Source organism: Lissotriton vulgaris, chromosome 5 (genome assembly GCF_964263255.1).
Source record: "Lissotriton vulgaris chromosome 5, aLisVul1.2, whole genome shotgun sequence".
Classification (NCBI taxonomy): Eukaryota; Metazoa; Chordata; class Amphibia; order Caudata; family Salamandridae; genus Lissotriton; species Lissotriton vulgaris.
Window position 1 is genome coordinate 1,898,789,506 of NC_141693.1, and position 15,152 is coordinate 1,898,804,657.

General features: G+C 43.9%; 1 protein-coding gene across 1 annotated transcript in view; it reads right to left on the reverse strand.

Annotated features, from left to right (window-relative positions):
- The window catches only part of LOC147717665 (E3 ubiquitin-protein ligase TRIM39-like), a 158,398-nt gene that overhangs the window by 73,639 nt on the left and 69,607 nt on the right, over positions 1-15,152 (reverse strand). Inside the window, exon 4 of the mRNA XM_086924453.1 lies at positions 2,047-2,277. Within this exon, the coding sequence (XP_086780579.1) occupies positions 2,047-2,277 (231 nt within the window). The remainder of the gene's footprint in view (positions 1-2,046; positions 2,278-15,152) is intronic.

Genomic DNA, 15,152 nt, shown 5'->3' on the forward strand with positions numbered 1-15,152 from the left:
GAAGTTCCGTTACGCGTCTGGTACGCGAACCGGGGCGCTAACCGGGACGCTGTCACATATATATATATTTTTTTGAACGTTAATTTCTCAAAATCCACTGGAGCACATATCTTGAGACCTCGCAAAGGCACATCGGGCAAACAGTCTCTACAATTTTGACAAGTTTCATAGAAATCCATTCAGCCGTTCGAGCTAAAAGTGAGTCCAACCGCCCTATGGAAAACTCAATGTTAAAAACACGTTTTGGGACCCCCTTTTTTCTCGGCCCCCGCTTGATGAAACCCCCCCAAACTTTCAGGGGACGCTCAGAAACAAAATGTGCCATTTTCCTGAAAATTTCAGCCAATTCCGTCCATCAACGCCAAAGTTATTCAACATAGAATTTTCAGAAATCCCTATTCAAAAAAATCCTAACTATATATACCTACTGGCCACCGCCAGTAGGTAATATATAACATTTCTATGGCAAAAGGAAACCCCTTATTTTGTTCCTTTTCAAATTAAATGTATTAAGTGTTACCACTTTATTCCAATCAAGAGGACTTCAGGTGTGCCATACTTTTGTCATAAGTAAGACTGTTAGCGTTCTAGTTGTTCTTTAGAACACTCTGGGACATTCTGTCATTGGGCTATAGTTGGGCTACATCTGGCTGATATTTGGGCTACATTTGGGCTCTTTTGTCTCTGGTGGCCATCTTGGGAGACTGCATATCAGAATTTTTTTAATGAAATATAGGAGGATTTGAGAAGTCACTCAAAATGTGCCCTAATTTTTCTTTCTTCAGCACTAATCATAATTTCTATGGCAAAATGAACCCCCTCATTTTGTTCCTTTGCAAATTAAACGTTTTAAGTGTTTACACTTTATTCCAATCAAGATGACTTCAGGTGTGCCATACTTTTGTCATAAGTAAGACTGTTAGCGCTCTAGTTGTTCTTTATAACACTCTGGGACATTCTGTCACTGGGCTATAGTTGGGCTACATCTGGCTGATATTTGGGCTACATTTGTTTTTTTTGTCTCTGGTGGCCATCTTTGGGCTACATTGGGCTACATTTGGGCTCTAACATATATATAGCCCAATGTAGCCCAATATATATTTTTCAAAGTTAATTTTTCGTAAAAACCACTGGAGCATATATCTTGAGACATAGCAAAGGCACATCGGGCTACCAGTCCCTACAATTTTGCCAAGTTTTGTGGAAATCCATTCAGCCGTTCGAGCTAAAAGTGAGTCCAACCGCCCTATGGAAAACTCAATGTTAAAAACACGTTTTGGGACCCCCCTTTTTTCTGCCAATTCCGTCCATCAACGCCAAAGTTATTCAACATAGAATTTTCAGAAATCCCTATTCAAAAAAAATCCTAACTATATATACCTACTGGCGACCGCCAGTAGGTAATATATACATAAATACATACATATATATATATATATATATATATATATATATATATATATATATATATATATATATATATATATATATATATATATATATATATATATATACCCCTTCTTTTATCAAAAAAGTGCCTCTTTCTTATTTAGGGGAACCCACCACATGCTTTAAAAAATAAAAACCTTACCCCTACTCATCCCTGAACCCTAGAATTTCCTTATTCCTTATTACCTCCCCTACACACTTACCCATCCCTGCACCCTAAAACGCCTTAATACCCTTTGCCCATCCCTGAAACATGCAAAACCCTTACTAACCCTTACTAACCTTTACTCCTAACCATCCCTGAGCCCTAAAAATCCCCTACCACTCACTTTTAATGTTACTGAGGGGGAATGCTTCTCTAGTTCTGTAGATTCATCTTTTCTAGTTCCACATACTGCTACTGACCCGTTTCTACCTGTGTCCAGTTCCCTCAAGACAAATATCGATCTGAGGAGGGCTTGTCACTCTGGTTCTATGGACTTTCCATTCTCTATCATCACCTTCAGCAAGTCCACATCCTACCCATGATCCTTCTCTATCTGTGACCAGAATCCAGAGGAAGCAATCCTAAAGCCACAGATTTTGGATCAGTCTTACCTTTAATAACTCTATGTCCTGCTGTTTACACTTCTCCTCTATCTCTGTGATCAAGTTCTGGAGCATCGATTGATGTTTTAACATTCCGGTCACTCTTCCCCGGATCATCCTTAGATTCTGCTTCTTCTCTGTCTCCAAGTGCTTGAGGATATGTTGCTTTTCTTGCTCCAGGAATTGCTCCAGTTCCTCAAATGCAGCTAAGATTTTCTCCCTCTGGTTTCTCAGTTCTCTCTTTGGCAGAAAAAATGGAAGTATAGGAAATATAAAAGATCAGTTCTCGGAGAAACCAGTATGGCAGCCACAGAAGAGTTAAATTTTCGAAAGCAAACAAACAAAACATGTTTACTTGTATTGTTCTTATTCCAGCCACCGCCATTGCTTTACATGTGTTTTTTTAACTATTTGTATCGCTGCTGCTAGAATGAGGACTATCAAAACTACTGGGTGACAGCCATTGTGTTCTCTTCTTGAATACATAGAGTGATGGAAGTCAAGATAACAGAATGGATATCATTCAGTCAAAGTATTAGGAATACATTGGATAAAATATGGGGCACGTGCAAAATGGTAAGTTGTGTGTTGTTTTATGGTACGTTGAAGCCAGAAAAAACACTACCGGGATCATGTAGCATGAACACTAGAAGAAAGACAAGACTGCCTAGGCCCCATTCCCACTGCCAGAGTTCTCTTTATCTAGGAACAGCAATGGTAACAAGCAGAGGGGATTCTAGAAAGGTCTTATGAGTGAAGGGCTTCAGGACAACATCTAATTGATTCAATAAAGTGAGTGCTGAAGGCGCCAGGGAGGGGTGCTTTAACATCTGGATTATGGTTCCCCAAAAACACTTTTAACAGACCTTGAGTAAACTGGCTACCACTTTGTAGTTTATGACCGACATATGAAGTGACAGAACAGCACAGCTGAATCAGTGGCGCCACTGGAACACCACCCATTCACTTGGGCTGCTACACTGGCTCTAACTGTATGGACATTGATCTCTGATGCAGCAAAGCCATGAACCAAATAAGGTTAAAGAGTAGAGTGTCCAGTGAGCCTAAGATGCCTCAAAGGCATCTGCACAGAGCCTTGGCTTACTATGCTCGACTATCTTTTTGAAGAGTTAATTAAACATGTGAAATACAACAAGAAAGCAAAGCTACAGTGTCTCCTTCAAACCTATACGAGCAAGCACGGGAAAGCCAATTGGTCTTGCCTTGAATATGAAGTTGATGACCTATTGGCTTTGCCAGTGCTTGCTTATTTTGGTGTAGTATACCAAGAAGAATACATATATGGCCGATATAAGTCAGGCATGATTTAGCATGTGTATTCATGGGAAACAAACTTAGAATTATTTTTACCTTAAAATTGTAATGGTGACTACTGGTGTGTTAGCAGATGTTCACAAGACCCAGCAGCCATCTCGTGTTAAAAAACAAAATACTATTTATGTGGATGCCCACAGATACTGACTTTATCAAAGCATCAAAACAAGCACTGGCAAAGCCAATATATGAAGATTTATCTATGGAGGGAGAAGGTGGAAGAGTGGAGGACAGCAAAAAGCGTGAAAGAAGCAGTAAAGAAAATATCTTCTCATGCACTGGAACACAAAGGCTTAGCAAGAGGTGTAAGAACACAGAAACTACAGGAAGAATGAGGCGTGAAAGCCAACAGCCTGTGGTTTGATTTATGATGGGATTTATAATGTGGCACTCTAATGGCTGGGGCTGGAGAAAGAGGAAGATAAAATAGGCCTCTTGATGACAACAGGTAAAGCTGCCCACGATAAGAACTTCAAGTTTAGTAAGACATACTTTCAGATTCAATAACAAAAAAGAGAAATATTCTTAAGACATCTTATCCTTGTGGAAGACACTGGAGGGTCATCTTTACCAGCCTAGGCATTTAGAACAACATGCAAACTCCAGACTGAATGATGATTCCTGTCCAAAGGTTAGGTCTGGAGAGCCCTGAGACTCAACAGTGTATCTGTATACCCAGCTAGTCTACAAGTGATCAGGGCTAAAGAAGAAACAAAGAGAATAAAACCACTGATACCAAAAGCCTGACGACCTGCTCAGAAGTATAATCAAAAAATGCACTGTTTTCTCCTGTGCTGTTTTCTTGGGAAGTGTTTAAAAGCTGCTTAAAGCATGTCCATATTTTCTGCGGAGCCACCCAAGATGCACAGGTGAGGGGACCACGCATACAACTTCTTTAAGGTTAGAGGGGAGGAGTGGATAACCACCCCTTTTACCTCCCCACCTTTCCTGTAACTAAACAAACTCTTTCCTGACCAAAGCAACCAGAAATACTTCTTACCAGTATCAGAAGTTAAAAAAATTCTGGGGTTATAATCCATCTAGACAGAAGAGACATGAAAGGAAAAGCATATAGAAATATCTCCATTCATGTTGAGGGCATTACAAGCTCCAAGGCGCGGAGACACACCATTTTGGTGTAACCATGAGCTTTACAAGTGTTGTTCTTATTATTAAGGCGCCTGCTACTATAACATAAAGAAAGCATGCTAGAGATACTGGCATATTTCCAGGACCCAAACAGATAAACAAGTGGGAAGAACTATTTAAAGATAATGAATTATATCACATTGGGATGGTAGGAATGCATCACAGAGCTTGATGCATCTGCCTACAACAAGGGTCTGTTTCCCATCTGGAACATATCCAAAAGAGCAGCTTGTTTACAATTTCTAAATCATGTTTCCATTGCTAGGCCTCCGCTGCGCTGAACGTTCCGCTCTGGTGCGGAACGTTGTATTGCGCGGGCAGGGCCGCGATATTAACAGCAACGTGGAAAGAGTGTCTCCCTGTTTGTTTATATAGAATATTATGTTTTATTGTTTGTGTTATATAGAAATCTTGTCACTTGTATAGATATAAGGGATGACTGTAAGCCAGGGTTGAGCACCAATATCTAGATGTGACTCTCCATGTCGTCTGTTAGACAAAAAGATTGGTAACCTTTTTTCAAGTACAACAGGTACTTTGACAAAGCCTCCACTTTGACTTAAATGAGTCACTGGTTTGGAGACCTCTGGTTGTGAAAGAAGAAAAGGCTCGTGTCCCCAACACCCACACTAGCCGATCCAATCCTGGCTCAAGGATATGGTTGGTTGCTCATGTGACAGCACTTTTTGCATCAGCATTTCTTACCAATTTTTCTGACTCAAAGTTAATGAAAAGGTCCCCGCAGAGCAACGTGTCATAGCATCCTCTCTCCCTATTATTCCATAGCTGCAGTGTTTGGCCTAGGTCGCCTGGTCGCCCTGTTTCTAGCGAATATCAAAAGAATCTTCAACTACCTGTTAGAGCTCCTGCGACGTCTCAACATAGACTCCCGATTTCTCTCTTACGTTCATCTACAATATACAGATCTCACTGCTTCAGTACGTGTGGCTGTCTCAGTCTCTCCCCGGATTCCCATTCGGCATGGTCCCAGTCAGGGTTGTCCCCTGTCCCCACTTTTACTCATCCTGGCCATGGAGCCCTTGGGTCAGAAATGACGCTTTCATCAGTGGTTTTGAATGGTCGCGGGAAGTCCCATCTTTCTCCACTTCCAAGCCATTTATGACCAAGGAAGGGAGTGCTGGATCTCATTGAACTTGGACAACCAGGGCTGATGTTTGCATGAAAGTCAGTCTACCAGGAGTAAGGGGAAAACACCTGAAGTTTTCAAATTGCTGGAGATGCTGAGGGTCTGGCTAAAGTCTGCCTGTCCTTTCAGAGAGGGTGGAAGAGTCTCTGGCCCTGTACAGGGAGAGACTTTCCAGGAGGAGAAGCAGAGCGGGTTCCTTGGTGTGAGGCACACAGAAGAAGCACACTTCTTAAAGGGAAGCCAATCCTGACCTGCAATCTGCAGGGTCCACGGTCTCACGCGGCAGCTCCCATCATGAGCTGCAGAAAACAGCATTCACTAAGTTGTCACCATGCGACTCTGTGTTCCGCCATCAACCAGAGGGTGTAGCACTGCTGCTGGCATTTGACATGCCCACCAAGAGGAGTTCATGCATCGACTTTTAAGGATAGAACTGCCAAAGATGAGAATCCCCCTCAGCATCCTCCAAGGCTGCAACTGCAGAGGGCAAGCATCCGCCTGGTATGGAAAATAGTTTTTTGTGTTTGTTGGTTAACTGTTGAATTCTGAGCTCTTGCCTCCGCCACTTTCCTCATTGGGATGCCTGGGACCCCAAGAGCAATGTGCAGAAAGTGTTGTGCGTGTCCCAGTTTGCATAGCCATAGTAGGATGGATTCTGGACACTAGTGGTAAACAACCTCAAACACCATTGCTGGGGCCAGTGCATCACTCTATATTGCCTCAGAGGAGTGGAAAAGAAAGCTTCTAGGACTTCACACTACACAGTCAGTTATTTAACACCCCTCATTCTAAATGAACCTGGTTTTCCTAGATAAGATGTTCAGTTTTTTTGTTCAGCTTACCTAGAAGACAAATCCCTTACCTCATTTCTTTGGCCCAGTATGCCCTTTCCAAACAACTGACAACGTGAAAGTCCTTGGCAGGGTCATTTTCTTGATCGCGCTTCGGCAATCAATATTGTAAAGTTAATATAAAGTTGGAGGGAGCAGTTAAGGTTTGAAAGACAACACCTTGGAAGGGCTAAGAGAAATTCCCAAGAAATCTCTGTAGCATTATGAACTGACGTAGCCTGACCCGATTGGCTAACAGTCTCTACACATATTAATGGTTCTGTGCACTATTTGTGACAGTTAAAGTAGGCCATGAGCAGCCGGTAATCATTATACATGCCACCTAATCTAGTTGCAACAAACACAAGAGATTATGGATGGAGTGCTGAAACTTTTAAGACACTCACCCCAGTCACAGATCTGGGTTGAATCCATCATTGTTGTTTAGCTCACTTTGCCACCCCAGTTCAGACCAAGCTATATGCAAATCAGTCTTTAACATGTGCCTCATGGGATGCTTGTTTCCGGTCCCAGGAAAACATGGCTTGGCATTTCGGGCTGGACTGTTCCCATGAGGCACAGGGTCACACTAATTTGCATATGGCAATGTATGAACTGGGGTGGTGAAGTGAGCTAAAGAATGATGATGGATTAAACCCAGATCAGTTGACTAGGGGTGAGTGCTTGCAATGTTCAACACTCCATCCATTATCCCCTTTGGTTTTGCTTTGTTTGCCCTAAGTTGGCAGGGTATGCCCAGACGTGGGTCCCTTGCTCACTTTGCCACTGGATTCAAGATAGCCTGGCTGATGAGGGTTATGAACCCGAAACCGGCCCCAGGATGCTTGTTTCCGGTATAGGGAAGACATGGCTTGGCATTTCGGGCTGGACTGTTCCCATGAGGCACAGGGTCAGACTGATTTGCATATGGCCATGTCTGAACTGGGGTGGCGGAGTGAGCTAAAGAATGATGATGGATTACACCGAGATCAGTTGACTGGGCGTGAGTGCTTGCAATGTTCAACACTCCATCCATCATCCCCTTTGGTTTTGATGGGAATAGTCCAGCCCAAACTGCCAAGCAAGGCTTTCCTTGGACTGGAAACAAGCATCCTGGTGATGTAAATATTTAATTTACTCTCTTAATTTCTATGCAGGTAAGTACTTAATCAATAATAACTCAGATCGGAAGAAAAAGACAGAGTCCGTGGTGTTAGAGTTCTTAGGGGTTTTATTCCTTAAAAAGGAATGGTCATGACAAAAATATCGGATTCTGACCACCACAGGGGTGTCAGAAGGGATAGAGCGCGCCCCATTTTATTAACAGTACATAGCTTATATACTTAATTCATGCCATAAGCAACAGTGCAGGAGGCGTAACAGCTGAGAGAAGACAAGATAACAGTATACACGTGGTGCTAGTGCGTAATCAAGAGGCGTGAACTAGAGGTGTGTGCTGGAAACGTCACTGATAGGTGTCACGAGTGGGTGGCACTAAGCAGAAATGTAGCAATGTCAGCAGAAATCGGAAACTTGGATGCGCGCGCAGCTGCATGACGTGTGCTTGGAGGGGGTGCAGGGGACTTGACATTTACACTGACGGAAAGAGACAGAAGTCTGGCATGTCAGATCAACTTGTGCTTCTATCATATCTGATACTGATGTTTAGGAACTGAGCTATCTGGGCGGAAAGGTCTCTAGGGCAGAAGCTATTCTATACTTGCTGTGAGTGCGTGTATAAGCGCCTGAGTGTCTGTATGAGAAGCGTGGGGGCACGGGCCTTCCATGGGAGCATGGCAACAGGACTATGAATTACTTGCACGGAGACAGGTCGACCCTCTGGCTCTGCAGCTGGGGGGGATGTTTACTGAAGCTAGTAGGCAGGAATGTATTTTCGAGGAGCGGAACAGATAACTCGAAGGCTATAGTCAATCTTGGCAGGCAGCAGGCTGAGCTGAGCGCGAGGGGCCGCGCTGAAAGTAAGTCAGAGTTCACGGGTACGGGGGCAGCCTGGGCAGAGGCCCTCGGAGTCAGAAGCCAGAAAAGAGGCTCGGTGGCAGAAATTCAGGGCCTACTCAGCTAGAGCTGAAAAACGTAGAAGTACACTACAAAAAGACGTTGGCATGGCATACTTAGGAACGGACCATTCAACCCATTCATGGTGGGTCTGAAAGAAGACATGTTAACGTTGGACGCAAATGTATTTGCGTCTTCATAGCTGGTACAGGAGGGAAGTTACATGCACTTTAACCTCGTACATGGAGACGGTGGGGTACGCGCTAGGGAACACATCTTGACCATAAAATTTATATTTCCTCATTCCCTCCTTGTTCCCTACGGACCCTTCATGATATATTAATCATCATAATTTGATCAGTTTGTTCTTGCAACATCATTTGCTCATCTTTCTTTCTTTGACGGTTTGAGAGAAAACTGGAATGTTCAATACATGATGTGGCACACAGTCCACATATCGCCGGCCCACACTGTAGGCACAGGCAGCAACTGAATACTATGACAAGGCCAAAACCTAGGAAGGATAGGATCTTCCATCCCCAAGCAGTTAACGTGGTCCAGAACCAACCAGACCAAGTCCAGGTACCTGGATTCTGATGTATCTGATTTGCAATTTTATGCAGACGGGTAATAGCTTCATAGACAGATGGCGCATTTTGTGGGATGAAAACGCAGCAACTTGACCCGATGACCTTACAGGCTCCACCTCTATCTGCCAAGATGACGTCAATAACAAGACGATTTTGAAGGACAACAACCCGCATAGCAGATTGCTCCTCGGTTAAGTTACCTAAGGCGGAGGCAGTTTCATGTACTACAGCTTCAAGTGTTCTAGTTAATCTACGTATTAATTTACTGTTTTGGACAGGTCCTAAAAAGAAAAAGAATCCTTTATTAAAATCAGTGTACTGTTCCCATGCCGTTTCTGTGTAGTCGACAAGTGGGATATCTCTTTTGGGTCTATTCTTTACTAGATTTGTATTTCTATGGTAATCAGGGGGGGCTAGAAAAACAGGTGGCAGAAGGAATGCAATATAACAGGTACCATCCCAATCTGGAGGCAAACGTATGTATGCGGTATGACCGCAAACAAAATAGGAGTGACTGATAGCTTTGAAGGACGATTTACCATGGTCACTGAATTCGACCACAGTAGTGCATTTACTATGACCTAAGTGTACTGAACCTTTCTTTCGGACACATAATTCACCTGTGACTGGTAATACTAGCATATGGGGCAGAACTGGAGCAGCTTCGGATTCTACAGTAAGGATCATGAGACTAATCGTGTAGTTACCTAATCCATATACTTCATTTTCTAGATCAGTTCCTCTTCGAGTGGGGAGTCCCTCTTTATCAGGGTAACAGACGTCGAGCAGGACTAAGTTCAGGTTTCCCCAAACCCAGCCCCCATCGAAAACAGCAGTATCAGGATCTAAGGAATTGATTATTTTAAACCATGCACCACAGGAGCCATTGTGAGTGAACGGGTACGGAAAGAGGGGCAGAGCTCCCTTGTAATTCTGATAGGGAGGGAGTCGGCCACATATCCAGCAGTCTGTAGCATTGTTCGTCTGATGGGAGTGGTGTAACATACTAATGAATGTATTGTTGCGCAGCGCAAGTCTGTAAGAGAGTTCGTGTGCAGGTAATTCACTAAAAGTGTGTTCAACAGAGACATTGTAAACAGATTGTTCACTCTTGAAAATAGGCCAGTAGATAGGTAGCAGAAAGCTGGCAACAATAACTAAAATACTTAGAATAAACATGATTAATAGGGTCACTATACAGTGACTACGGAGTGATTTACAATATGCACCTTTTTTAACTTGTCTCTCTCTCTCTCTATCTCGATCTAGGGGATACATGTCAGAAACTATTTAACCGATTCACCTAGGGGAGGACTTAAACAATTAAACTGTCTGACTTGCTAGATCGGAGTTTCATACGGTATTCCTCTTGGGGAGTTTTCTCCCGTTCGGATACTTTAAAGTCACTCGTTTTGATACAGTCTTTGGTGGGGGTGGACGAGTCTCGGTCAGGTTTCAGTTCGTTTTTTAGTTCATTGCAAAGCTTAATATGACTCGTGTGGACCCACCCCTTTCTCCCCTCAATCTTCACGGCGGTCCTCGTGGTGAGAAGGACGATCTTCGGTGCTTTCCAGCGGGGCTCCAACGGGCTTTTCCGGTCGAAATTCCGGACGAGAACTATGTCCCCCGGACGGACCTCATGTGGCTTTACATCAGTGTTGTCAGGAAAGGCTGCGGCAACCTGTGAACGACATGATTGGAGTGCAGACATCAAGGAGGCAAGGTAATCTGTCAACATGTTACAATCAACATCAGTGATTTTTTTCGGAATGGGCGTCCCCCACATATTCGGCGGTCTGCCAAAAACCACTTCGTACGGGGATAGCCCTGATCTCGAGTGGGCGACCATTCTCATGTAGAATAGTGCCACGGGCAGGGCGACTATCCAGTCGACCCCTTTCTCCTGACATATCTTTGCAAGGCGGATTTTTAGTGTCTGGTTATGCCTTTCTACAAGGCCTGCGGCTTCAGGATGTCGGACACAATGGAATTTCCACTGGTAACCTAACAGAAGGGAAACCTGTTTCATTAACTCGGACGAGAATGGCTGTCCGTTATCTGAGTACACGACACGGGGCAAACCGTACCGTGGGAAGAATTCACGAACCAGCTGCTTGGCAGTGGTTGGGGCGGTGTAATCTGACACTGGGTAAGCTTCTGTCCAACGGGAAAGTGCACAAACAACTACGAGGACATATTTGAAACCTCGACAACGGTCCATCTGGATATAATCCATCTGGAGGACTTCAAAAGGGTGATCGGGAGGATGAAATCCACCTTGCTCTACAGGAACGCTTTTTCCTGGATTGAACTGACAACAGATCATGCACGTACGCACTTTCTGTTTCGCGGCTGCTCGTAAGTGTTTATTGCTCCAGAGATTTTGTAAACTATCTAGCATCGCTTTCTCTCCTAGATGTGCTGGGCTATGTGCTGTGTTAATCATGACTTGAACCATAGAGTCAGGGAGAAACCATGTAGATTTTTCCTTCGTCATCCAACCTTGATCTGTCTGGATCCCTCCTAGTTCAATCCATTTCTTTATTTCCTCTGGGGTAGCATGTGCCTGAATGTCAATTACATCTAGGGCGGGATCCTTGACTGCCATACACTTTGTCGGTACTATTGTCTTTGTCACATCAGTAATCTGGGTGTGAGTCAGTGCTGTATGTTTTGCTGTCTGGTCTGCCAGGTCGTTACCCTGGGAAACAGAATCTGTGGCTTTAGTATGTGCTTTACACTTCATGACTGATATGCCCGAGGGCAAGTGTATTGCTTCTAACAGTGCTTGAATGAGGGGACCATGTTGTATCTTGGCCCCATGAGAGGTCAGGAAACCTCGTTCTTGCCAGAGGACTCCGAAGTCGTGTACAACTCCGAATGCATAACGGGAATCTGTGTATATGTTAACATTTCTGTTTTTGGCTAGAATACAAGCTCGGGTCAGAGCAATAAGCTCTGCTGCTTGAGCAGACAGTGTGTCAATACGATGTGTTTCTTTAACTTCAGTGTCAGTGGTCACGGCATACGCGGCCACTAATTCTCCTGTACTTGTTCTCATGCATGAACCGTCCACATAAAGTGTCAGGTCTGGATTTGTCAGTGGGACATCTGTTAAGTCTCGTCGTGGCTTTGTTACTGCATTAATGATTTCTATACAATCATGCTGGGCCGGGTCTGTCATAATTGTAGGTAACAGTGTTGCGGGGTTCAGGATGCTGCAGCGTCTAATTTCTATGTGTGGCTGGAACAGCGTTAATTCATAACCTGTCAGTCGTGCTATAGTCAAGTGCTGAGTCTGGGTTCTGTTTAACAAAACCTCTACAGAATGTGGAACTTGAACTGTTAACTGATGACCTAAAACAATTGAATCACTTTGTCTGATTGCTAACGCTGTTGCTGCTACTGACTTCAAACATGCAGGGAGTGCCTGAGCTACTGAATCCAATGTACTTGAAAAATAAGCGCAAGGCTTATGTGAACCTGCTTGATCTTGAGTGAGGACAGACAAAGCTGTACCATCACGTTCTGTAACAAAAAGTGTAAACGGTTTGCTGTAACATGGTGTTGCTAAAACTGGTGCTTGGCATAAAGCTTTCTTTAATTCTTCAAAAGCCTGTGTATGTTCTTGAGTCCAAGGGAGGGCAGTCGAAGTTGCTGCCTCCTGCGTTGTTAACTGAATGAGTGGCTTGGCTAGAAATGCATACTGGGGAATCCATTGTCTGCAGTACGAGGTGAGGCCTATGAAGGCCCGCACTTCCTTCTGTGTCTGGGGTTGTGGCATATTTACAATTAACTGAATGCGATCGGGAGTGAGCTGTCTCCCCACTTTGGACAGCAAGTGACCCAAGTACACAACTTGCTGAACACAGAATTGTAACTTTGAAGGGGACACCTTGTGTCCCTTGTCGGCCAGAAAATGTAAAACTGTCAGTGATGCTTGTTCACATTCGGGCTCACTTCGTGCGGTGATCAGCAGATCATCGACGTATTGCAGTAAAGCGGTGTTAACTGGCATTTGAATGCAATCTAGTTGCCTTTTCAGTGCTTGACTATAGATGCTGGGGCTTTCTGTGAATCCTTGAGGTGCGCGTGAAAATTTGAAGCTGCGTCCATTTAAACTGAATCCGAAGAGATATTGGCTCTCTGGATCAATAGGCACGCTGAAGAAGGCGTTCTTGAGGTCAATTACAGTAAAGAACGTTGCTTCTGAATCAATGGCAGTCAATAGGGATGAGATATCGGGGACCACAGGGAACTGTGGTACAATGCATTTGTTCAGTTCTCGAAGATCAATCACCAGCCGATATACTGGCGGTGCATTGGGATCAGTACGTTTAAGAATCGGAATGATGGGTGAATTACAGACATTGGAGTCGGTCTCTACGACCACTCCTTGGGCAATGAGCTCTTCAATTATTTTCAGTAAAGCCACTACAGCATCGGGTGGTAACTTGTATTGTCTGATTCGTGGTAATACAACACCTGTCTTGAGTGTAACACGATATGGAGTGATATGCATACAACCTACATCAGTTGGGCCTTTTGCCCACAAGTAATCTGGTACATTTTTCAATCTGACATCGAATTCTCGCAAAACATAATGACCCTTGAAATCCCGCAGAAAGAGTCTAACTCCCTCCGGGGAACAGCATATTATAGCTCCTAGAGCCTTCAATGTTTTAATTCCTAACAGATTTTCAGGACATGATTTCGTAAGTAACAAGTCTGTAACACGTGATAACGGACCCACAGCCAGGGGAACTGGTTCTGATACCTCATTTACAATAGGCTGTCCTGAAAAACCAAGGGAAACATTCTGTGAGCCTGAGAGGGGTGCCCCTGGAACTTCATCATGGCTAATTGTTGTGCGACTTGCCCCTGTGTCAATTAAGAATTTTCTGTCTTTTCCTAATACTTGACTATGTACATAAGGACCTTCTTGATCTACAGGAATCTCAATAAGAGGCAAGCCACCTTCCCTCTCTAGGCTGTTTCATGTATATCGGGGATAATCTGGATATGCGGACTGGGCATACTGGTACATCTGCTGTGAAACTTGCTGAGACGCGGCAATGGGCTGTGGCTGTGGTACCGCTACTGTCTGTGCTGGAGGTGAAGAAGCATGCATAGGCTGCGTATTCTGTGTATTCCGTGAAGACTGATGCTGGTTATGGTCTTGTCTAGGCGGATGCGGTCTTTCTTTTGTTTTACCTGTCGCTATATTATGTTTCAGGACCGGGCATTCATGTACGTAGTGACCTGGCTGTTTGCAGTAATTACATGTCCCTTTAACGGGAGCTGTAGGGTGACTTGTCTGGGCCCCACCTTTTCTCTGACCGTCGGCTGGGACCGTCTGTGCTACTAACATTTTCATCTTCGTGTCTTTCATACGTTTCTGTTCCTGATCTTGTTCTTCTCTAATTCTGTTCTGGTGATATTGTAACATTTGTAACATCTGGGATGGCGTATTTGCCTGCCAAGTACTTTCAACTTTGTACACTCTATTTTTAACTAATGGTAGGGAGTTCTCGACTAATTTTGATACAAAAAGATGCGGATATGATTCGCTACTTGGTTTGAGGCCACTATTAATAATAAAACATTTCTCAAATCTTGAATAGAAGTCACTAGTATCTTCATCATGTTTCTGTTTACAGGACGAGATGGCGTCCCAATCCTCCTTTCTAGTTGTCAATAATCTTGGCAGGACCTGTACTATCAAACCTGGTAATGCTTTAGTTTTGTCCCCAAGGCCTACCCCTGGGACCCGTTTTCTTTCTTCGTCCTCTATTTCTGCCCATGCAATCTTTGTGTCCCCCACCTCCCATTCCTTTTCCTTCAATTTCTCGAAGATACCCGTGGGCAATAATACTTTCAACATTTTCATGATATCATCATACGTGTAATCCCCCATTAATAACATGTCTTTAAGCTCTCTGTGAAAACCTGCAGGGTCTTTATCATGACACGGGACTAGTTTCTTCATTTCTAACAGTTCTAGCTTGGTCAATGGCGTGTGTACATATACACGTTTCAAGATATTAT